Below are 25,524 nucleotides of genomic sequence, written 5' to 3'. Positions count from 1 at the left end.
GATTAACCTCTGAAACTGTAAGCCAGTTCCCAGCTAAATACTTTCTTTTATATGAGTTGCTTTGGTCATGGTGTCTGTTCACAACAACAGAATAGTGACTAAGACAAGCTCTGCTGTTGTTGTTAGCTATTCTCTATATATGGGAGTTTCAAACATTGACATGTAGTCACAACATTGATTCTGGCACCATAGTTCATAGACTTGTACATTCTTGTGGAAAACGATGAAAGGCAGACTCATGGCAACTATAAAGGTGTGTGTGGTGTGTGTGTGTGTGTGTGTGTGTGTGTGTGTCTGTATGTCTGTCTATGTGTGTGTCTGAGGACAAACTCTTTAGGTATTGTTCCATAGATACTGTCTGTGTGGCCAGCGAATCTCAGGGATCTTCATATCTCTACCTCCCATCACTATGCCCAGGAGGGTCTTTTCTTTTTTTGTTCATTCTTTTTTGATTGTTTGTTCTGTTGGTTGGTTATTGCTGTTGTTATTATTATTTATGTAGATTCTGGGGCAAGTATTCCACTGCCTGAGCTATTTCTTCAGTCCTACAACCTAAATCATTAGAAGACTGAAATTAACTGTTGAATGCTATGAGATTCCATCTGTAAAATTATATGGGCCTGTTCTTAGAAGATTGTAAGTTCAAATGCTTTAGGAATATTTCAGTTTTTAAAAATTCTTAAATTGATTTTGGTAAGTTACATTTTCCTAAGAATTATTTTGTCCAGGTTTTGAAATGTATTGGAATAAAACTGCTCACAGCATTCTGCTTTCAATTGCTGCTAGAGCGTATACACGCTTTAAAGGTTTACACCTCCCCACTTTTCAACCAGCCTTGCTAAAGAATAGCCTATTTTATGAGCGCTTTCAAAAGAGAATTTTCTTTTTATTGATCCTCCCATTGTCGTTTTGTTTCCCATTTCTAGAGCTGCGTCTTCTCTTTGTATCTCTGCCTTTACGTTGCTGTCTAGTTTCTTGTTCTGTAAATATTTAGGATGGGCATTTGGCTAAAGCTTTATGAACAATAACCTTCCATGAAAATACTGCTTTTGAGATGTGGTTTTGTGAACTTGGCATAACCTGGAATCACCTGGGAAGACAGTCCCAGTGAAAGATTATCTATATCCGGTGGCCTGCGGTTATGTCTGCAGAGGATTGATCACCTTACTAGGAGATTGTGGTTTGACACGGTCTGCTTGTTATAAATACTAAGCACTCATCTCTCCGTGCTGACTGTGACGGGACTACCTGCTTCAAGCTCCTGTCTTTGCTTCTCCACAATAATGGTCTATGACCTTGAATTAAGAGCCCTGGAAGTTTCTCTGTAAACCAGGCTGGCCTCAAAGTCAGGGGTCTGCCTGTCTCTGCCTCCCTAGTGCTGGAATTAAAGCCATGTGCCACTACTCCCATTTTAATTATTTAAAATTACTGTGCTTTCTTTTCTTTTCCAAGTACTCTGCCTGGAGAGATGCTTATATGTGCACCACATGCCCTGATGCCCTGGAATTAGAGTTACAAATGGTTGTGAGCTGTCGTGTGGGTGCTGGGAATTGAACCTGGGTCCTCTAGAAAAACAAGCCAGTGCTCCTAATGACTGAGCCATATCTCCAGCCCCCCTACTCTGACTTCTTAAATCAGTATCTTAAAGAAAAAGATATGTTTTCCAAGCAGATGAGAATTTCTCAATCTCTTTTTTAGCAATTGACTTCTTTTTTCTTAAATTACCATCAAACAACTCATGGCTCTAAGCCGCCCTTAGGTTTAAGGCTATTACAGTGCAAGTGCTTTGATGAACTCACCTTGTGTTTCACTCAAAATGCCTTCCTTTCATGCTTGATAGGCTGTGGCTATTCGCTCTCCAGACTTAAATATAGTATCCTGTTGCCTTCTATTGCCTGGTATCACTACTGAGCAGCCCGTAGCCCATGAAGTGATCATTTCTTTGTGTGTGATCTTTCTCCTTTGTGACCATCTCTGCCTCTGTTCTTCCACAGAACTCCTATTTAATAGCCAGGAACTGGTTTTCCTTTTATTTTTCATTCTTTGGGAAACTACACTTGAGAAACAGTACACTGGTAACTTAAGCCTTTGGGGGAGAAGCCTGGCTCCCCTCACTTTCTGATGAGAGTTAGTCCCTCTGTTGCTTTTTGATCTGATGTATGTCAGAACTTCTCATTTTCTCCTCCATATATCAAACTATTCTAATATTTTGTAGACACCCTCCTTTTTACAAAGCAGTTGTATTTTGGTGAATGCATTCACAGCTTTGTTTCACTCACGCATTTGCTATTAAGACAGACTGCTTGGTTGTCTTTAACATGTAACTGCCTGGTCATGGCTGATTGCCTTCTATCGCTTGCTCTTTATCTAGGCTTAACCATTTCTCTAGGTTTTGCACCAGCAGCTCTTCTATCTGTGATGATGCTGTACAGACAGATTACTTTCTCATGTTCTTACTGGCCTTTCTTGTTACCTGTTATTCACCTAATTATGTGGGTGGAATCCAGCAAGATGGCCGACAAGTGGTTGTCTATGGGGAATATATTCTAGCTGCTGGGAAGACATCAACCTGGGGCTACAGTGACCCTTCTTGGTGGGTGTTGGGTTATGCCAAGTGTCAGTTTCCATTCCCCTTCCCTGCATCTCACTGTGGGCTCAGTATCTACATTCTCCCCTCAGTAGGATACCACAGCTTCTCTCATTTGCTCTTTGCTCAGCCCACTTACCTGTTCATAGCTCCAAAGTCTAACACTGACCCTACTTGATGTTCTTTCTTTAGTTTAGGCAGATGACTGGATTTTGTGATGATTTGCCCACCTCTGGGAAGTCTAGGAACAAACTCAGATGCTTTCTTTTGGATTTAAGATCTAATTACTTTTCAGCAGACAGGGTCTTGTCTTTAGATAGCAGAAGTCCAAGTCTTAATCCATGAAACTCCACAAAGAAAATACATGGTCTAGCAACGTCGGCACAGGACATCCTGCCATGACTTAAGGGATCAAGTCTCTACAATTGGTTTTTATTATTATTATTGTTATTATTTTTAATTTTAAAATCGGAGTTAACTCAAGGGTAAAATGACAACTCATGTGACTGTCTTGTAAGAGAGCAAAGAAGACTCCTTAGGAGTAGTCCTCATCAGCGGCCCTCTAGGAATCTGCCAATGAGCATGCCACTGAGAATCCACCAATCATAAGGCAGCCGGGGAAGCACAGGCAGAGCTGGGGGTTATAGGCCATCTATAAAACAGCCTGTTCAACACAGAGGATCACGCTGGCGGGGAAGCAGAGTGAAAGGATTATGAACAGGTACACTCAGAATTGTAAGTAACTACCAGAGTCTCCTAGGGCTTTCCTACTTAATAGCTGATGGTGTTTGCTTGTTTTCTTTAGTAGATGTACTGTTAAAATTAACTTGACAAAACTTAAACTTCATTTTACACACATCATAACACACACACACACACACACACACACACACACCCCACACACACCCTTTTTTTTGAAGATTTAAAGTTTCTAAAACTTCTTTTATGATAACTTGGCCATAAATCTCTCCTTTTGAAAAAATTTTTATTGATTTTTTTTTTTACCAATAAAGCCATTCAAGGACATTTTGATGTCTATGATTATTTCCACATTAATATACTCTTGTCACCTGCTCAGCTTTTGATACCCACCCACCTCATAAAATCAGCTGCATCCCCAACGACACCCACATGTAGCTCTGCTTCTCGAAAGCGAACACTGCTTCCACCAAACACAGCTGAGCTCGACTGCAGCCGTGCCTGGGAATTGTTGTTTTGAGGAAACTTAAAAACATCTGTATTGCTCAGTTCTTTCTATGGCATGGGCCAAATATGCTATAGTCTTGAACACCATGAGCAGTGCATTTATCTGTGAGGTTTTGTATGCTTTCTGTTTGTGTGTTTATGCACACACGCGTGTTAATCCAAGTGGGTACCAGCCATGCAGTGCGTGTTACTGCACATGTGTGGCCAGAGAACAATTTCTGGTGTTGGTCCTCACCTTGTGTCTGGTTTAAGACAATGTGTCTTTGTTGTTCACAGCTAAATCTCCTAGGCAAGTTGGGCAGTTAGCCTCCAAACAGCTTCCTGTCTCTTCCGTCCATCTCTCTACTGAAGCCCTAGGGTTACAGACATGCACTACAGTCCCTGTCTCTTCCGTCCATCTCTCTACTGAAGCCCTAGGGTTACAGACATGCACTACAGTACCAGTCTTTCCTTGGGTTCTGAGATTCACACTCACGTCTGTATGTGTAGCACGGTCTTTCCCCCACTGAGCCATCTCTCCAGCCCTATTTTTAACTGCAGTGAGTCAGGGTTAAGGGTGAAGCTTGGAGTAGCAAGGCCCCTGTCATCCTTTAAAAGTCAGGAGACAGGAGGGCATTAGAAGAAGGCAGTCTTTTTTCCCCTCCAAATCTCATTTTTTAAAAATAATTAATTAATTAATTTTTACTTATTCATTTTACGTCCTGCTCACTGCCTCTTCCTGGTCACCCTCTCTCACAATCCTTACCCCATTCCTCCCATCCCTTTCTCCTCTGAGCAGGTGGGCACCCTCTTGGTATCCCCCTACCTTGGCACTTCAAGTCTCTGAAGGACTAGGCACATCCTCTCTCGCTGAGGGCAGACAAGGCAGCCCAGCTAGAAGAACATATCCTATATCAGCTTCTGGGGTAGCCCCTGCTCCAGTTGTTTGGAACTTACATAAAGACCAAGCTGCACACATCTGTTACATATATGCAAGGAGACCTAGGTCCAACCCATGTATGTTCTCTGGTTGATGATTCAGATATTCTGAAAGCCCGAGGGTCTAGATTAATTGATCTATGGAAGAAGGCAGTTACCTTCCAATTCTTCAGAAAGTGGCTTGCTTTGGACATAGGTCAATTTTTTACTTTTAAGCTTTAAGTGTTGCAATATAGGGCATCATAGAAAATGAATAATTTAAATTATACCTAATTTCAAGTCTACTATGAAGTTTAAAATTAAAATTACTGATTTACTGCACTGCCTCTTGGTGAGCCTTGAGTTTCTAAAACCCAACACTAGGAGCTTGTCTCTGTACCTGCACGATTCTCACAGCTGTTGTCCTGGAGGGCTGCAGGTCACCCCACCATCAACAGTGACATCTCCACTTCAGACTGTATTATTGCTTTTGTTTTCAGTAGAACCACTAATTTCACAGTTTGGGGAGACGGGACAAATTCAAGTGGCTCCACAATGTTTATAAGTTGGTGCCTAATAAAACAACATATTGTTTCGAATCGCTTTGGAAAATGGTCTCCTAAGGCAGTGTCTAAAGTCAGGACAAAGAGACAGGCATCTACTCCTGGAACCCATGGTCAGCCTCAGGTGACAGACGGCATTTCTCACGAGACTCGGGTATTCAATATTTTGGTGTTTGTGCTAGTGAACATCTTCAAAGTGAAAAACTGATTTCCCCTTTGGATTATGTTGGATACTGTTTCTAAAGCTGAAGTTTTCCACACCATCCTAGATCCACTTTTCCTCCCAGAATGGATGAAAACATCACATGGTTATAGCCAACAGCACATAAAAATAGATCAAAAAAGTCCTTGTTTCCCACGATTTTATTAACTGTTTTATTTATTGTTGTTTGTACCCTGTGTGTACATGTGTCTGTGCATGTTTGTGTGTACCAAGGTCATCCCTAAGCATCAGTCCTCAGAAGCTACCTACCTCGTTTCTGAAACAGGTTTCTTGCTGGCCTGGGGCTTTCTGAGTAAGCTAGACTGACTGACTAGCAAGTCCCAGAGCCCTGCCTGGAGCTGAGATTGTAAGTGTCTACCACCACACTCAGCCTTTAACACTTGGGATCTGTGGGTCAGAATCTGGTCTTCTCTCTCTCAGGCACTTCCTTGTTAACATTCTTAGTGGGAATCTTGATTTAAAGAAGAAAGAGGACTGGCGGAAGTAGAGACAAAGGCATTTAGTATTATGCATTAAAATGAAAGTTAAGTGGTTTATTTGAGGGAGGAAGCATAGGTTTCTCCTTAAAGCTTCCAAAAACAAAAAACAAAACAAAACAAAAAACCAAACAACCAAAAAAAACAACAACAACAACAACAAAAAAAAAAAAAAACAAAAAAAACCCAAAACCACCCAAAATCCCCAAACCAAAGTGAAACACTCCTAAAACTTTCAAATAATTACACGAAGCTTTCAAACTGTAGGCAAAGTCTCGGGATATTAAACCCTTTCTGCATCCAATGGAAGTCAAGCCTGTCCATTTGCATCTGTTGCTCCAAATAAGGCCTGCTATAGAACAGCAGGGACAAAAGGCCTTTCTTGATATGTCCAGCTGCCTCCCACTCCTGCCAGAGCATCTCTGGGTGGAGGTTACAGTCTGCAGGGCACGCCAGAGGAGCATGAAATCAACCAGAGCTTTGACCTCTCTCTCACTGCTCCCGGAGCAGCCAGCCGACCCGGACTTAGGAGCAGGGCTGCCCAAGCTCCTCTTGGCCAGCTCTGCACACAAGGCAGCCTCTGGAAAGAAACACATTCCAAACTGGGAAACACTCAACTTCGGCTCCCTCAGCCCTGATCAGTCAACACTGTGGGGAATTTGCTGCCGCTGAGGGACGGATTACAGGGAGAAGTTTATCATGCCTTTGCAAGGCGTGTGCAAGACAGCAACAAGTCATTACATTACTCTGGTGGTAGAGTGCACCGTAAACTGGGTGGGGTGGTGTAGGTTTGTAATCCCAGCACCTGGGAGACAGAGGCAGGAGAATTCTTACAAACTCTAGGTCAGTCTTTTCTAGATAGTGAACTCTAGGCCAGCCAGGCTACTACATACTGTGGGTATGATTTCTTATTTGCATTTTACTACCCACCCCCATACCCCAAATAATGTAGGCAAGTTTTAATCCTGACTTTACGGGAATTAAGTCTTAGAACATTTATAGTTTGGGACCATTTTTCCTCCTCAACTACATCATCTCCTCAACTACATCATCCTGCCTTAGAGCGGAGAGAGAACAAAATGAACCAGATATTTCAAAGTGAAAGGAACACTTGAACACAACCACGCAAAACCCAGGAAACCATAATTAACAGCTTCCTGTAAAGGATGGAGGGTAGCTGGCTGAGCTATTAAATGAGCAATGTGGTGTGCAGAAAGGCTAGCTGGGCTATTAAATCGATGTGGTGTGCAGAGAGGGCCGTAAGGGGGATTTACTGTTGGCAGGAGAGCTTTCGTCTGGCATTTCACAACTTCAGTGCTTTTAACTTTATATTCAGACAATTCCATCCCTACAGTTAAACAAAGCTGACATATGATAAAATCAATACTATTGCAGGTAAGGAAGAGGGGGACACAGAAATGAATTTCGCTGATGGGTAGAGGACTGCTTGGGAAGATTTATGTTTGTGAACATATGTTTCTGATAGAACGGGTAAAGGACATTGAGCTCTCTGGACATCAGCTGCTGCAGTAGCTGCAAGTCAAACACTTGCTTCCCTGTAACCCCCAAGCCAGGGTGGGATTGGGTACAGCAGCAGAGAAGACAGAAATCCCATGCGGGGCTAAGAATATTTTGTAAAATGCTCTCGTGACTCTTCATGTGTTTGAATTATCAGCAGTGCCTAGGCCAAAATTTACTTTAAACATGCTTCTTTGAGGCCAACAGCTATAGTGACTTTTAAACCACAACCATCGCTAAGGAAGTGATGACACCCAGATATATTTAAGTCAGAAATATAAAATAAAGCTTCGGATACTTGTCTTGTGCCTCCTTAACATTAATACCTCACATACATTTTAAGAGTTGCTAAAAGCGTCAGAAACATAAAACACAGAATCAGAGAAAGGGAGAATATTCCCTTTCTCCACCCCTAACTACAGTTTTAGGGCCTCAAAGAAATCTTAACTAAACAGTAAGGCCATTCTCAAGAGAAAAAAATTAAATATACTATTCACTCAAAAATGATCTAGTTGTTTATCGCTGTCCAACCCATGATAGTAACCAACTTTTCTCTGAATAATTTATCTAAAACCAGTAGGTAATTGCATCATGTGCCCATGAGTATAGCCGATTATTATTTCAAACTACCCACTTGAGACACCCAGGCAACAAGGAGTAGATGCTCTCTGAAGGACATCAAGCAGTATAACATTTAAGTTACATTTTAAGTTGATGAGCTTTGGATAATGATGAAAACTGGGGACTTTTCCCCTAGTGTTTGAACATATATTAAACCAAACAAAGAATTTCCAATAAGAGGGTACAGTGGCCAGTTGACAAATAAGCAGATGTTCACTGAGATGGTTAATACAGTCACATTGGTAGGCTTTCGACTGACTTAGAAGACAGAGTGCAGGGCGTGCCTGTGAGGGGCTTTCTAGACTGGATTAAATGAGTTGGGAAGACTCAGAAATGGCTGGCACCATGCCATGGGCTGGAGTCCTGGACTGAATTAGGGAAAGAAAACATGAGCTAACCAGCAGTGCTGAACTGAACAGCAGAGCGCATCTCTCCTTCATGGGAGGATACAATGTGACCAGCCACCCCAAGAGCTTGCAGCCATGTCTGCTGCCATGGTAACTGTACCCTGGGAACTGGGAGCCAAAACAAACTCTCCTTTCATTAAATTGCTTTTATGAGGTCTTTGGTTGTACCTAAGAGTTAAGTCACTAACTGGTAAACCCACTCTGTGTGGATAGGGACTCTAGCATAGTCTATATTACACAAAATAGGTATTAAATAATGAATAGATTTGATCTCTTCAAATGACCCCACAAGGGAAGAAAAAGGCAAGAACCATCTTTCCAAGTAGGATTCTGATGAACAGCTATTAATGGATTTACTGTAAATGGTGGGCAATATTAACTTTGTGAAGAGATATCAGGGACAGGTCCAGTCTGTCTCTCTTTTAGATGGACCGTAGGCTTTGTGTGCTTTACAAGAACCACGGCCTGGTTTAGAACAGGTCCAGTGAATCCTAGCCTATTCAACTAGGACAACCTCTGATGTAAGTGGTACCTTTCAGATCACATGGCTGTGAGCCACTCCCTCATATACTGAAAGCTTGAAGTGAGAACAAAGTTGCTGTATTAAATAGCATTTTCAGCCATGATTGTCAGTAGCTGCCATGTGTAACCCTTACTCAGTGCTCTGCTCTCTGTTAAATCGTTGAACACAATAATCTTCCTTAATTATCATCTCAATACTGTAAAGAAAGTGTTATCTCTATTTCAAAGATATACTTTAGTCCCCCCAAGATTAAACAATTTGTCCAAAGTCAAGGAACCGAGTGCAAACCTATCAATTCTTATGATTCTGAAGGGGACAGGGGGAGGTGGGGAGAGGGTATATATTATCAAAGCATCTTGTATGCACATAGGAAATTCTCATGGAATTAATGAATATTAACAACCTTACGGTTATTTTTCTTGGAATGTATCCTACTCTGTGATTTGAGTAACTATTGATAATGCAAAAAATTTGAATGCTGTATTCATCCTTGTCATATTTCTTTCCTAAAGGAAAATTTAGAGAGCCTACCTCTTTGAGGTAAAAAGGGGTGGGTCTTTTGTCAAAGACATCTTTCAAAAGAACTGATGAGATTCGAACAATGTGTTTTATTTGTGGAGAGAATGAGAGTGAACGGACTGAGATGGTTAGTGACTGAACAACAGCCAGAGGGACACGTCCACTGAAGACCACCAGCAGGCTCAAAAGCCACTCACCTTTCCTGTCCCAGATTCCCACGTCATCTCATTTTAAGAAAAAAAAAATCCTCTTTCTCTGAAACACTCCTTGCTCTATGGAGCTCCTTAAGGTACAAAAGTGCTTCTTGGTTTTCATTACCACTCCTTCCCCAAAGTTTTCACTTAAATGAGAGCCTTGCAATACGTAACATTTGAGTCAATAACAAAACACCTATGTCACAGTGGCCCCGTTCTCAGGAGCTGGTGGTTTCCAGCTGCCCAGTGACACTGAAGTGCTATGCACACTGGTGGCAACACTAGCGCAAATAGCCCAGTGTGCTGCCGGCCACATGAAAGCAGGGCACACGTAGATGCACAACGTAAGACTTGGTGGCAATCAGCGGCCGCTGGTTTGCATGTTTACCGCATTGTAGCTTTGATCATTATTTAAGAGCAAAACAGTCACAGGCAAGTCCTTCAGGAGGGATTCTAGAAAAGGTCGCTATCCTTGAAGACCCTTCTAAGGCGAAAGGATGCATTGCTTAAGTTTCTAAAGCTCAGAAGCCATAAAGAGTTATGGCTTGTTTACTATGGGAGAAGACATTTTAAAATAAATGTAGTGTGCCCTAAGTGTGCACTGCTTCTCAAGTGCACAGCAGGGCAGTCTCGCCTCCCTTACCTCCATATTCACGTTTTGCTACTCAATGGCACATTTGCCACAACATCCAGGCTTGCACCAGTGTGGTAAGTGGTCCATGTGGTTGCATGTTTCTAATGGTCTACTTTTACTATACCCTTTTTGTAAAAGTAACTTTTATTTGCCTGATATAATTGTCATCTCCGGGGCTTCTGAATGGCTCTGCTTGGCCTCATACTAACTTTGGCAATATATTCTAAGGTTCTGGCTGCTGGACTTCTGACTAGCTTGTTCTCACACCAGTCTTATGCATTAGCCAAGCCGTTGAGTTCGTGTGTTGTTTAACACATCAGGAAGTGTTTCACGGAGGGCCTCGCTAACTTCTGTTTCTCTCTTCCTGGTCTTCCATGACTGCTAAGCCTAGATGTGATACAGATGTGATCCATTTAGGGCGAGCACCCCATAGTCTATTATCTCTTAGCAGATATATCTAACTACAAATCTTGTAGCTTTCACTGAAGAGGTTGGGAAAGTTGAATACTCTTTCTGCTGGTGTCTGTCCCTTGGACCTTGTGATATGCCCAATGAACACGTATGCCCAGAAATGACACAGGTGGAATTAAAAGCATCCACGATGGTAGCTGGTGTCACCACTTTCTCCTGTCCCGACCTTGAATGAAGACGGCACAGGCAGAGTTACAGTAGGCATTGTTCTGATGTCATTTTGAGGAAAGTCAAGGGACCCATGAAGACAACAGCTCTGAACAAAGCCATGATACCCAGACTTCTCATTGTGTTGAACATATGACTCCTATTTTTCCAAACATCTACACATATACAAATTTAGAATTAGAGTAATACCAGGGACTTTTTTTTTGTTTTTTTGTTTTTTACTGGTTTTAAAATTGTAGCAAAACTAACTAGTCTGTAGTATAACGAACATAAAACCTACTGTTTTAATAATTTTAAATATACAATGCAATATAATTATATAATCACATTTACGATGTTTTTGGACAACCAGTACTACTCAGTTTATCACCTCCCACAGCCTTTACTCTCCTCTGTTCCCACTTGCATCCCTCATGTTTCTAACCTGCTTTCCCTACCTAGTCCATGTATGTGGAACAGTATTTGTCCTTTTGTGCCCATCTGACTTTATTGTTTTCATATATCCTATGATTCATCCATGTTATAGCATGAATAAGAAATTTATCCTTTTGTGGTTATCAATATCCCATTCTAGGCGTATACCAAATTCTGTATGTTCATTTGCTGGTTGATAAAGATGAATTGCTTTGGGGAAGTTCTATCAGGGGAGTGCTGCTACTTGCTTACCCTTGACCTACCAAGAGTCTTCCTCTATTGGGAAAGGTTAGCCCCCTTAAAGAAATGTGCAGCTTTGTGGGGAGTGCATGTGGAATAACAGGGGAGGAAGAGGTCACTCATCTCATCAGATCAGCCACAATAACTCTTTGATCAATGAGGTGATGCCTATTGTGGCCAGAATGCCCTCATATGTGCCTTTCTACCTTTGACACATAATAAGTTTTAAACTAAGCTAATACATGTAAAGCACTTAGAACAGTGCCTCACATTGGAGAAGAGTTCCTAACTGTAAGCTAAGATCATAATCTGTCATTGAATCCATTGAACCCACCATATCCATTTTTGTAAACTTTCTTTTATTCCAAGGGCGAACAGAATGGGATGTGGGTGTCTTGGTATAAAACCATCATTAGAAAGTACTGTATAATTCCCAGAAAGCAATAATCTTAAATTTGGTGGCTGTTTGCAAGTATAATAGACAGCCACAACCTCACCTCCATTATCAATCTATTCGTATATCCATCTGTCATTCATATAGAATTTATTTAGCAGTGTCTGTGGTAGAAACACTATCTATCTAACCTGAGCTGGAGGGGTACATAATTAAACTTGGAGACCTGACAAACAAGGAAGGCACTTAACCATTTCTGGGCTATAGTCAGTAAAGTATCTGCTGTGTCATGGCACATGAGGACCTGAGTTCTATCTCTAGAATATGTTAAAAAGCTGGGTGTGGTGACACACTCTTACAATCCTAGTCTTGGGAAGGCAGAGGCGGATCTCTGGAGTTCCTTGGCTAGCCTTGATGAATCCAAGAGCCCCAAGCCATAGAGAGACCCCATCTCTGTCCTAAGAGGAGGGTGCAACACCCATGGTTGGCCTCTGTCCTCTACACAAATGCACTCTAGGATTGGGGCCTACTGTTTTGACCTGGTTATCAATCAAGCATGCATCCACCTTCTGAAGCTCTCACGTATCCTGTGCTCCAAAGACAAGCTCCACACACTGTAGACGCACTGTCGAGACTGGTGCTACCAAGAGGGCTCATTTTAGTGGACAAAATGTACTTCCAAGTACCGTGACTAGCGAAGAGGAGTAGGCCAGAGTGTAGGAGCACCACAGGCCATCCTTAGCTGGTAGAAGCTTAGCTTTGAGGGAAGCATTTTATGTGAGGAAGATACAATATACCCCTGAACACATTTAAACAGGGAGTGGAAAGAAGTGGGAAGATGGTGATGGCTCCTACTACTATCAGAACGAAACCTTTACTCTGAAGAGCTTTCATTCACACTCATGAAAGTCATCTGAGATCCCTCAGCTGGAATGACACCTGCCAGTCAGGTGGTCACTGTAGCGTGCTGTGTGGATCCTAATTGCCAACTTTCCCCTATGAATCTTAACAGTTTATAATAGAGTTGAATCTTACTATGTCATATCATCAGGAAACAAGTAGTCGAGACGGAGAAAACCAGGATGCTATGGGCTCATGACATAGCGGCCAAATGCCATTGATCCTGGAGAGCATCTGATGTGCACGGGCAGAACAGAAATGCCATGGGCAGTGGGATGGTGTGCCACCGAAAAGGAGATGGCTGTGTGGCACTGGTACCACCTGGCCTGTGGACCATCAGACTCAGTTATGAGTGGTGCCCCAAAGGAGACATGTGGCAGGGAGGTCATCCTTATAGTCTAGTACCCCAAAAGCACGTAACAATTCTAGATGCTGGGGGTGCTCAGTGAAGTCTCCCTCACCACCAAGCCATTCTTGTCGTGTCTTGTTGCATTTCAAAACAAGCCCTCTTGGCAAGGTAGATTTTTTCTCCTCAAAGAATAAACAGCCTAAGCAACATTGTTTGGGATTCTCAGAATAATCACACTTCATTCTCCAAATCTTCTCATGGTCGACAGCCATCAGACTATAGAGACTTCACGGTCACATGGCCAAGCAGGCGTCATTGGTGCTGTCGGCAATTTCACATTCTGGAATGACAAGTGCTCAGGATGATGGATGGGGACATCATCTTCTGTACGTGTCAAGTGCATGCTACCTTTCTGGCACTTTGTCCCTGAACAAGCTCAACAAAGCACCCTCCAGGCTGGAGGACATGGCATGTGTCAGTGAACTGAAACAGGCCTTGAGATCTCCCGTCTTAGGGTGGTGACAGGCTACACTGCAGCTAGGCCTTTATCAGAGTCCATGTGAAAGAAAACACCTATTTAGCCCACAACCGCCCCCCAAAAAAGCCTCAATGAAAATAACTTACTCCAAAGGCAACCGCTTTGCCTAAGGACAGTTTTGCTTGTACAGCTACCCTCTATGAGCAGAACACGGGCAAGCATGGAAACTGAAGCAATTAAAGCGGCTCAGGTGATGAGACTCAGGATGGGGAAGAGAGAGTTTCGGCCGACAGCCCTTCAGTCAGGAACCGGCTGACTCTGGTATTCATTTAGCATAGTATTTTAATCAAGGACAGGAAGGCAGTAAAGATTAAGATACCACTTATAAAGTTCAGGGCTGGAGAATACGTGTGCAAATCGTTTCTAATAAAAGATGACTTAGTGATGCTATAATGTGATTGCAACTTGCTATTTAGATTACAGAGTTCTGTTAAGCAAGTGTAAGAGGGTTCCCCTACACCCCATTTTTCTTTATAAACTGAAACTTTTAAAAAATTTACTTAATCTTTTTTTAACACTCCAGATTTAATCCCCCTCCTGGTCCACTTTCTGACTGTTCCACATCCCATACCTCCTCCTTCCACCCCCCACCCCCTAGTCTCCACAAGGATGTCCCCATTCCTTCACCCCCAACCCCATCAGACCTCTCCACTTCCTGGGGCTTTCAGTCTCTTGAGGGTTAGGTAGATCTTCTCTGACTAAACCCAGACTCTGCAGTCCTCTTCTGTATTTGTTGGGGCCTCATATCAGCTGGTGTAGGCTGCCTGGTTGGTGGTCCAGTGACTGAGAGATCTTGGGGGAGGGGGAGTTCCGGGTTAACTGAGACTGCTGGTCCTCCCACAGGGTCGCCCTCCTCCTCAGCTTCTTCCAGCTTTTTCCTAATTCAATCACAGGACTCAGCAGCTTCTGCCCATTGATGGGGTGTAAATATCTGTATCTGACTCTTTCAGCTGCTTGTTGGGTCTTTCAGAGGACAGTCATGATAGGTCCCTTTTTGTGAGCATGCCATAGCCTCCGTAATAGCGTCAGGCCTTGGGGTCTCCTTGAGCTGGGTCCCACTTTGGGCCTGTTGCTGGACCTCCTTTTCCTCAGGTTCCTCTCCATTTCCATCCCTGTAGTTCATTCAGACAGGAATAATTATGGGCCAGAGCTTTGACTGTGGGATAGCAACCCCATCCCTTCACTTGATGCCCTGACTTTCTGCTGTAGATAGGCTCTACAAGTGCCCTCTCCCCCCTGTAGGGCATTTCATCTACGGTCCCTCCCTGTGAGTCCTGAGAGTCTATTACCCCACCCCCACCCCCAGGTGTCTGGTACCTTCTGGAGAGTTCTGCGACCTCTTACCTCCTGAGTTTGCCTGTTTCCATTATTTCTGCTGGCCCTCAGAGCTTCAGTCCTTTTCCCCAACTCAATACCTGATCATCTGATCATGTTCCCCTCTTCCCCTCCCTGTCCCTTTTCTCACCCAGGTCCCTCCCTCCTTCACCCCTCCTGGGACTGCTTTCTTCTCCCTCCCAAGTGGGGTTGAGGCAAACCTTTTTGAGTATTCTGTACTTTTTTTTTTTTTGTTTAATATCCACTTATTAGTGAGTACATACCATGCATGTCCTTTGGGGTATGAGTTACCTCACTCAGGATGATATTTTCTAATTCCATTTGCCTGCAAAACTCAGGATGTCCTTGTTCTTAATAGCTTTGTAGTCCTTTATTCTGTAAATGAACCCACATTTTCTGTATCCATTCTTCTGTTGTGGGACATCTGGGTTGTTTCCAGCTTCTGACTATCACAGACAAGGCTGCTATGAACATAGTGGAACTCGTGCCCCTGTGGCCTGGTGGGGCATCTTCCCAAGAGTGGTATGGCTGGTCTTTAGGTAGATCTATTTCCAATTTTCTGAGGAACTTCCAGATTGATTTCCAGAGTGGTTGTACCAGTCTGCAATCCCACCAGCAATGGAGGAGTGTTCTTTTTTCTCCACATCCATGTCAATGTGCTGTCACCTGAGGTTTTGATCTTAGCCATTCTGATTGGTGTGAGGTGGGATCTCAGGGTCGTTTTGATTTGCATCTCCCTGATCACTTAAGGCCTTTGAACATTTTTTTAAGTGCTTCTCAGCCATTCGGGATTCCTCTGTTGTGAATTCTGTTTATACACTATTTTTTGAGTGGGTTGTTTGTTTTTTTTGGTGGTTAGCTTCTTGAGTTCTTTATGTATTTTGAATATTAGCCCTTTATGGATAAAGGATTGGCTGTGCTAGTCAGTGTAGTCTCTGTGCACCCTTATATCTAGGGAAAGGGAAGCCATTTGACAATGGGGACCTTAGAGGTACAAAGACATGGCCATGCTAGTTAGAAATCAGTTTACTGGTGTAGTACAAGGTCATGATCACTCAATATAAGAATTAAAAGGCTGAATTCATTCAGTAAGTTATCTGTCAAATGACTGGACCAAAGTGTATTTCAAAGTCTGCGTTGACTCAGAAAAATGAGTCTTGTTTCTTCAGGTAACTCTTTCTCTTTGAGAGCAAAATGCAAGCATCCTCTAGACCTACAGGTCAGCTACAAAACGGACGGTATTTCCACTTCCTTCAGTAAGGTTTGGTTACAAAAACAAAACAAAACTAGACTATCACAGCCCACCAAAGAATCAGGCATTCTATTTTATGCTATATTTGAATCTACAAAACTACACGAATTAAAGCAAGCAGTGTGACTTAATTAGCAGTAATTGTTCACAAGAAAATAGAAGTTTCAGGTAGACATTAAAGGAAGCTAAAAAATAAAATGCAAAAAAATACACAGATCCACAGTACCCCATACATCAAAGTTTAAAATGCTATCTGAAAGGTTTGATAAACACAATGTGTTTTTATTATATCAGTGCTGATTCAGTTAATCAACAAAATGGAAGTTTGGGATGCTGTGAAGAATATTAGATAAATCTGAGACTATTAAGGATATGAACATTAACTGTCTATGGCTTCTAACAGACTCCTAGGTGAATTCTGACACAGATAGGATGTGAACCTCATCCTCTCCTTAAATTGTGATGGACTAGTTCACCCATTTAACAAACGGGCCCAGCACACTCTAGGTGTGAGGTAGCTTGTCAAACACGGAAATGTGTGTGTGATGATCCATTTAGACTTATGAAGCAGACACACACACACACACACACACACACACACACACACACACAAAACCTGAAGAATCATGCAGAGGAGAGCACAGGTTAGAACGGGAGCATGGAAGGGCCGAGATGTGGGCTAGAATGTGCCTGAAGGAAAACACATGAGAAGAAAATGCCCGCCAGTCAGATAGGATTAATAAATTCTGGGACAGGAGAATTCACAACCAAGAACACACACAGGGGAAAGTGGGAAGTGCGATCCACAGCACCAAAACCCACTCTAGAGTCTGGGCCAGTTCTCACTCATTACACACAGTCATTATGGGAAAACACAACCCAATGATGGAAACTACCTCAGACAGACAGACCCAAAACACCGTTTAGAGGACTGGTCAGCTAATGTTATTCTTAGCTGCGCGGACACGGCTTTTATCCAGGTCAGAAAGCTGCAAGTCTGAGCTGTTTGTGAGCTGGTTTGAATGGGAGCTGTCTCTTGCAGGTTCATCTATCTGAATGCTTGGTCTCCGCTGCTGGGACTGTTTTGGGAGGTTTTAGCCACAGGAGTTAGCTGGGAGAATTGAGCAGTTGGGACAGTGCTTGGGTTACAAGCAGGTTTGGCAGGTTCTGGCCCTAGCTGTCTGCTTCTAGGCTGCCAACATGGTGTACCACTGCCTTATCGTCCTCTTTCACAGAGCGAGCTGCTCCCCTTCCCCACGCTTTCCTCATCTTGATGGTCTGTGTGCCCCGTAACCATCGGCTCAAAGAAATGCTTTCTCCTTTCAGCCATTTTTCAGGTATGTGGTCACAGCCATGATAAACATAACTGACACACTGCTTCTGGGAAATCCCATTCATAAATACCCAATGACTTCTTTCTTTGGTTCGCTTAGCCTTCTAAAAAGGGTGGATTTCTTATTGCTAAGTAGGGATCTACGAGACCATCAACAAGAGAACAAGAGATTCTCAGATGGACTGGGAGCTGGGGTTCTAAAAGCTCACTAAGCCCGTCCGTTGTCTTTGTGTACGTGCTACTGAAGTGAGCACATACCTATTTTTTTTTTTTATAGTAAGAAATCATGAGTGAAGCCTGACCAAAATCTTTCTAGCTGTTGGACTAGATGGATGATAAAATGTTTTGTTAAGCTCACTGGTTTTATTCATTACTCAACCACTATTAGTATTTTTAGAGTTCAAGCTGGCTTCAAACTAGTAATCTGCCTTGACTCTTGAATTCAAGAATTCCAGACAAGCACTGCCACAGTTTCTGAAACAGTTTCTTAAAGGGGGAAAGACAGTGGCTGGAATGGTTTTCCTTCGTAGAAGAAACGCACTATGAAGACGAAAGGTGAAGATTCCTTCCTCCTCCATCCAGTTCCAATTTAAGAATGTAGTGCACCAGAAAATGGAAGAGTATGAAGACAGAGACATCGGCTTCTTACACCCCACACACTACTGGTTCTTTACAGCTCTTACCAGTGCCATTCTCTATTTTCCCTATTGCTGCCTATGTCTTTACAATGAGGAAACTGAAACGCCAAGTTCAGGTAGAACACATGGCGATTTTCCTACCAGATCCGACCCAGGCTTCTGCAGGAGTCGAGGCAGGGGTGGTGGTGGGTATGGTAGTGTTCTTGTTTTAAGCTGTGCTAACTGACAGCTGCAGCTGGTACAGTCTGAACTAGAAGGGCAGTCTGTTCCAGGTTCAAATATGTGTATAGACAAACAGGAAGTCTCCTCAGAGCCCAAATCTGGGATGAGGGGAGACTATGGGAGGACGATGAATATTCAGGCTTCATTTCAGACCGACTGCTACATGCTTGTCAGCTGCCATGGTTCCCCTTTTGTCTTGACAATGCCCACTGCAATGTGCAGTATACCTTGGAGGTGAAGAACTCAGTTCTGTCTGGCTTTGCTCTTTGACAAAGCGAAGCTTGAGTAGCTTCCTAAACATTCCTAGCTATTATGGGGGAATACATTACATTTTTAAAATACAAAGTAAAGAAGGCACCTTTTGAAAAACAAGACTGAATGGAAAACCACATAGCGACAGTGAACTCCACATGGTGGCTCCTTCGCTCGCTGATTAACCCTTTAGGGTTATTGCCCATATTGTGGTCACTCCAGACTGTCCTTCTGTGGTCGCAGTGCTGAGCGGAGGGCCAGTCTCCTTTACTGGCCCCTGAATGGTCCCTTTCTGCATGGGAGGTGAGTGCCAAGTGTGTGGCCAGTTTAGAGTTTGCTGTGGATGGACATTCTGGGTGCAATTATCCTTTGTTTTAGGTGACTGTGAGGAATTTCTTCCTTTGTAAGGGTAAAAATTGGATTTGGGCAAATACTTGACAGAGAATTACATTCGCAGTTCTTTCAAGGATGAAATGGTTAAACTTGGATGAGATCAATGCTGTTTTAGCACAGCACGTTTTCATTCATCAGAAGCAGAATTTCTTCGCTCTCTCTCTTCTAAGAGCAGACAGAACTTCCTTTCCCTGCTCCTAAAAATCACCCTCACAGATAGAAGTTTAACAACTGAGGAGCCATACATCTGCTTTTACTAGTATTAAAAAATAAATAGCTCGTATCAGAGAGAAGAGCCCAGTGTCACGGGACTGCTTGGTTGGTTCCTTAGACAGGAAAATGATCAGTCTGTCATCTCATCTCCCAGCACTTGCTTTAGGATGGCATTGTATTATGGTAGGGCCGTCTTAGGTAACTGGTGACCACATGACTTCCTCATTGTGTGACGATCCCAGAGAATTTAGAGAACACTAGATGGTAGAGTCTGCTGCTTATCTAGGCTACCAACCTGAACTGCATGTTACTCCACTGCATACTGTAACACCACTGCAGTTACCTTGCTGTACATCCCAGCAAGGGGCCCAGCAGGAATGCTACGCAACAGGGACCTTTCAGTCCCAGTATAATCCTACGACGCCTCATATTACCATATGTGCGGCCTGTTATTGGCCAAAATGTCCTTATGTGACTTGTGACTGTGTACACAGTTAAAGTCATGGCAAGGTAAGAAGAGATATATACTTGATATTTACAGGAAGAGGGATCTGAAGGACTATGAAATTGAACATGATATCCAACATCAGATGGTACTCATGCAAAATGTTTCAGATTTTACCAGCTTCTGTAAAAATGTACATATGTCCCTTGGCCACCACTAATTTATTTTTGGACAGAAAACAGAATATTCATGAATTCAAACTAATGTAAGTAATTGGTTAAAAAAAAAAAAGCAAACTGGGTGTGAATAGATAAGTCTACAGAAGAAGGCCAAATAATTATGTACTATGCCCCCTCCTTAAGAAGATGCAAGTCTAATTCCATGTTCCTTGGGGATGTGTTGTGCTTTATGATTTTACTCCAAAGAGCAGAGGATATGCAGAGTCTCGAGAAAACAAAGTTGGAGGGGACCGAGTATGCTAGAGAAACCTGGAGACGCTATCTTGGCCAAAGTTAATGCTGGAAGGTCAGGTTTAGAATATCTACGCTTGACATGGCACGCTCTCATTGAAAGGTGACGTCACGCTCACAGTTTTGTTTTGGTTTGGGAGACAAGAGTCTGTCTATGTAGTCCTGGCTGGCCTGGACTCACGGAGATCTTCCTGTGCCACCTCCTGAGTCCTGGCATTAAAGAAAGGCATGCACCATATGAACCAGTGCTCTGTGCGGTGGAAAGGTGCCACAGCCTCCTCAACAGTTATTAAAACAAAAACAAAAACAAAAACATTTAATTGGGGTTTAATTAAAGTTTCAGAGCTTTAATGATCATCAAGACAGCGAGCATGGAGGCATACAGACAGACATCGTGCTGGAGAAGTTTAGAGTTCTATATCTGGGTTCACAGGTGCAGAAAGGAAAACAGCTACAGGCCTGGCTTAGGCGTCTGCAACTTCAAACCTCTCCCCCAAGTGACACCATTTTTTGCCAAGCAAGGCTGCACCTACCCCAGCGAGGACACAAGTCCTAATCCTTTCAAGTAGTGCCACTTCCTAAGCGTTCAAATATATGAGTATATGGTGACCATTCGTATTCAAACTGCCAGATATAGTCCAGTAGACCTAAACCAGTATTTCTCAGCTTTGTCAACATAGTAAAAGAAAAAAAAAAATCCGGGCGAAACCGCTGAGGAGCATAAGGAGGGGACAAGCAGATAATAAAGTGCAGTTGAAAGTTTGGCAGGCGAGGATGCTAGCAGACAACTATGACATCGGAACGGTGTGTGTTGACTACTGTACTGTTGTTGGTTCCTTAACTGTGGCAGACCTCAGCAAGAGGGGACGAATGAAGGAAGCCCTCCTTATCTTTGTCACATTTCTATAGGTGTAAAATTGCTTTAAAGTTTATTCACATTTGCAAGATTAACATCCTGCTATGCTGACGTAACAGAGTTCCTATCTATCAATCAATAAATACATCTCTTTTTTTTTCCTTCCTGCTCACACACATCCATCCGCCAAAGCCATATGGCATGAGTAACTTTCTTGAAACATAAGAATATTCCATCTTTAGAGCCAAATGTAGTCAGCCCTATTTTTGGAGTCTTAGATTTCTCAGGAATAGTTGGGTCATGCCCTCAGTAATGTGTCACAAATGCTCAAAAGATAACATCCAAGAAACCAGAGTTCTCAGTGGCTTGAAAAGATAGGACACCCTCCAGCTTCCTATCCAGCATGACTACACTGCGTGCGGCTGTTCTCAGGACAGGAGTGATACTGTAGCACATTAATCTTGGAAAGTAACGTTTGTGTGAAACAACCCCCTGGCACTCCATTGCTGAGCCGCCCTTCCCAGGACGAGCGCAAGACTGAGGAGTCTCTATTCTACCTTGGGAATGGGATCATGTCTCTGTTGGGCCTCACCTACCCATTAAATTATATAAAAATGATGCTCCTGGGAAAACAGGATAAAAAGTTGGTGTCAATGATATTTCCTTAAAAAAAAAAAAAAAACAAAGACCTACTGTAAGGTTTTTAGGATTTTTAGTAAAAAATATGTTTTTGTTAACATTTTAACTGCACAATTTGAAAAGTTGAGCCAATAATTTAACTAACTACATAACAAATTGGCTGAGATTACTGCTCTACTTTTAAAGAAAACAGTACAAATGCTATTAAAGAAAGTTGGCAAAACACCATGTGACTTCCTAAATGTATTAGGATTTAAAATCAAGTCGGTGAAGTCACATACTCTACACTCAATGATTCTCATCACGAGAAGACCCGTTCTTTGACAGTAAGTGCTTACTATGGTGTTTTAGAAGAGACAGAAGAAACCGCTGACATTACTGAAGTGAATGGAGTAAAATATGAGTGTGGGTAGATCATTTTAATTTTGGTCAAAAGAAGTTCACATAACATGTATGTCACAGCATGTTACCATCCTGTGTGCACACATAATGAGGTCAGTCCCTTTAACAGGATCAATGACGTTCTCGTTATCAATCACTAGGTTACTGGACATCTAGCAATCACCGCTTACTTCTCCACATGGCTCCGCAAGGTAGAACACTGGGTATGTAACAAGCAAGGGGACAGATTCCAAGGCCTCAGTGGCTCTCTGGCTGTCTGATGCCTCAGCTCTTTCTGTGTGTTCTACTTCCTTTTCACTTATTTACACGTTTTTCAATTTTTGAGATTATAATTAAATTACATTTCTCCCTTCCCTTTTCTACCTTTAAGCCCTTTAACTCCCTAAAATTCATGACCTTAAAAAAAACCCAACTAATTGTTACCAAATACATGTATGTATACATATTCCTAAATATAACCCATTCATTCAGTCCACACAATGTTACTGTATGTGCGTTTTCACAGCTATCTGGAACTGGACGACCAATGATGTGTTTTCTCCTGGGGAAGGCCCCTCGCTTGCTCCCAGCCTTCCTCAGTTGCCTAAAGTTCATGAGCTTTTCTCCATCCAGTCTGGGATGGTCACTGGTGTCAGCCGTGTCCAGCTCACCTTCAGGAAGGCACCACTTTTCCAGTATATACTTAACTAACTGGGTGTTTTAAGACAGCTACATTTCTAGGCCTCAGCTTTCTCTGGGGTAAAATGGAGTCGGCCAGCTTGCTGGTTGATTTATAATCTTTGTTTCAGTTTTAAAATAGCTACATGATTTATATAACAGAATAACAAGCTGCAATTCACAATGTACTTAACTCTGCCACCTATAAAGTCTACGAGTTGTATTTACTAATGCAATGAAAGCCATTTTGTGGATCTGAAAACAATCAAAACATTTATTTCAATTCACATTCTTTAAATATAGTACTTTTAGACAAACAGAACTTATAAGCACATTTATAACATGGTAGACATAAATATAAATGAAATGTATAATTATATAAATTTTCACACATTTTTAGACCAAAGAACAACCTCTTTACATTCAATTTTGAAAATACATTAACATGAATAGTTAAAAAGGATGTACCATCACAGAAGTGCTACAAAATGTTCACATTTGTGTCAATAATAAGGCATATTTCCTATGTAGATGTTTTATGAAAACTATGGAATTCCCATTAAATCATTAATCTCACATGGTAATGTTAATTGTAAATGAAGTACACTTTTGTCAGTACCAACGTTTCTTTAACTTTAAATAACAGTACTTTTTATCAAGACCACACCAGGTTTATTAAACGAACATGCAGAGCACATTAAAATTAGAAAAATTCTTGTACTTTTCTGCACAGTGTTTAGTTTTCCTGATACTCTCTTTGTGAAAAAATATACTTAAAAAACTTTGGCACAGAATTAATAAATTATAACTAATGAAAAGAAATGACTTAAAATTTTCATGGCTCAGAAACGACCCTGTTACTATTTACCAGCTCTCTTTGTAGTTTATCGATGGATGGCAGGCCTGCTCAGTGTTACTTGGAATAAACACTGGGTATTCTAGTCACCTCTGGGTGTCTGCCTAATTGGAGCTAGTTAAACCGAGTGTGTGTAGCAGCAGAGCCCTGCGCCTGTATGGAGGCCAACACATTTCTAACCAGGTTGGTCAGCAATGGTCTGCATCTCCATGGGATATTTTCATCAGGAAGCAGAAGCGGTGAAAGCATGGGAACACGCGGTAAGGAAGACAGCCTAGTTGACAAGTGGGGACAGTTCTCTAGGAGCTGGTTCAACCACACCCAGAAGGGATGAGAACAAAGAAGGAACACACAATCCTTCAGGAGGGTGGAGAGGGCCACATGGGTCTAAGAAAACCAAAGCATCCCTGTTGTCATGAATCAGCAAAGAATTGCTGGTGTTTTGGAGAGGTTTCACATTTCCCTGCTGCTTTGTCTGACCTAATTCATAAACACTGTGGCAGTAACTGCATAACATCGTAGCCTCCTCTGAACCCCAGAACCTGCACACCTGCTTTAGGCTTGGTGAGCCTTGGTAACTGAGGGAAGCCTCGCTTCTCCTTCACTGTCCTGTCCTCAGAGACAGCAAAAGCACCCTGCACCTCTCATCCAATCTCAACAACTGGAGATCCGTCACATGGGAAATATGAGTGGTCTGAATCGATATTCTTTTTCCAAAGTCAGTTCCATTCATTAAATTGTTGACTTTAATTTCTATATAAATTCACTTGATTCTGAAGATAAAACTATGGCCATGATGCTATTTTATTTATTTCATGCTCCTTGCTTGCCTCAAGGCCTTCACCAGTGAAATGACAAAGAACATCAAACAGGTTCCATAAAACAGGCAGCCTCGTTTCCTTTAAAGCTGCTAGGTAGGGTATACATAGACACAGACTACAAATCACAGAGGACTGAATTTTCAAGAGTGAAATCATACCAGAATCGGGACAAGTTGTCGCCAACATCGTGGGACAGTAAGTGGTCAGGAAGGTCACTGACGATGCCCTGCGCTGCCAGCACATGTGGGGCCAGGGTGAACGGCACATCGCTCAGGAGCTCGGCTGTTAGTGAGTTGTTCTCTGGAGTCTGGCCTGCCTGGTTTCCTGTCTCGGGGCCTGATACAGTCACACTGGATGTGTCTTCTTTGCCGGTCTAAAAATACATATACATTAAAAGCATTTAGAACATATGAACTGTGAGGTTTAGAAATGGTAAATACGGCATCAGTACATCAAAAAGCCTGGGAGATGTATAATAGTTAAAAACTGCCAGATTTGAACCCATTTGAGAGATACATGCATCCAAATCTCTAAAGATTTAAAATTCCTACAGTCTGCTCTTACTGAGTGGCCACCCAAAGCTCCCCTAAATGAAAACTCGCTACCCCGAGGAGTCCCCGAGCCTGCTGCTGCTTTCACAAATCCATGGATGCTTTGGGCTCTGCTTGTTCAGCTTCCTTGTGAGAAGTCCCATCAGCCCTGCCTACTCTGTAACACCTACGAGGCAAAATTGTCCGAGACATTACTAGTGTTCCGATGTGAGTTCTTACTTGTTGCTCCTCTCTATGCATTTTACCTTCCAGCAGATGCTAGGACGTTCAAGTCAAGTGACCTAGGTCCCTGCAGCCCAGCTCTGGTACAATGCACTGATCTGTGGGCCACATGTGAGGTTTGACTT

The 25,524-nt window shown here is 42.5% G+C and overlaps 1 protein-coding gene across 5 annotated transcripts in view; it reads right to left on the bottom strand.

Moving 5' to 3' along the window:
- The window catches only part of Umad1 (UMAP1-MVP12 associated (UMA) domain containing 1), a 194,613-nt gene that overhangs the window by 4,425 nt on the left and 164,664 nt on the right, over positions 1–25,524 (bottom strand). For 3 of the 5 annotated variants that reach the window (NM_001439906.1, XM_087659207.1, XM_087659206.1), the window contains 1 exon segment: positions 23,195–24,999. In NM_001439906.1, the coding sequence (NP_001426835.1) occupies positions 24,742–24,999 (258 nt within the window). In that variant the 3' untranslated portion in view covers positions 23,195–24,741. 5 annotated transcript variants of the gene reach the window in all.

The sequence above is a fragment of the Rattus norvegicus genome, chromosome 4 (genome assembly GCF_021556685.1).
Source record: "Rattus norvegicus strain SHRSP/BbbUtx chromosome 4, alternate assembly SHRSP_T2T, whole genome shotgun sequence".
Classification (NCBI taxonomy): Eukaryota; Metazoa; Chordata; class Mammalia; order Rodentia; family Muridae; genus Rattus; species Rattus norvegicus.
Note: the sequence above shows the minus strand (reverse complement) of the source record. Positions and strands in the feature narration are given on the sequence as shown.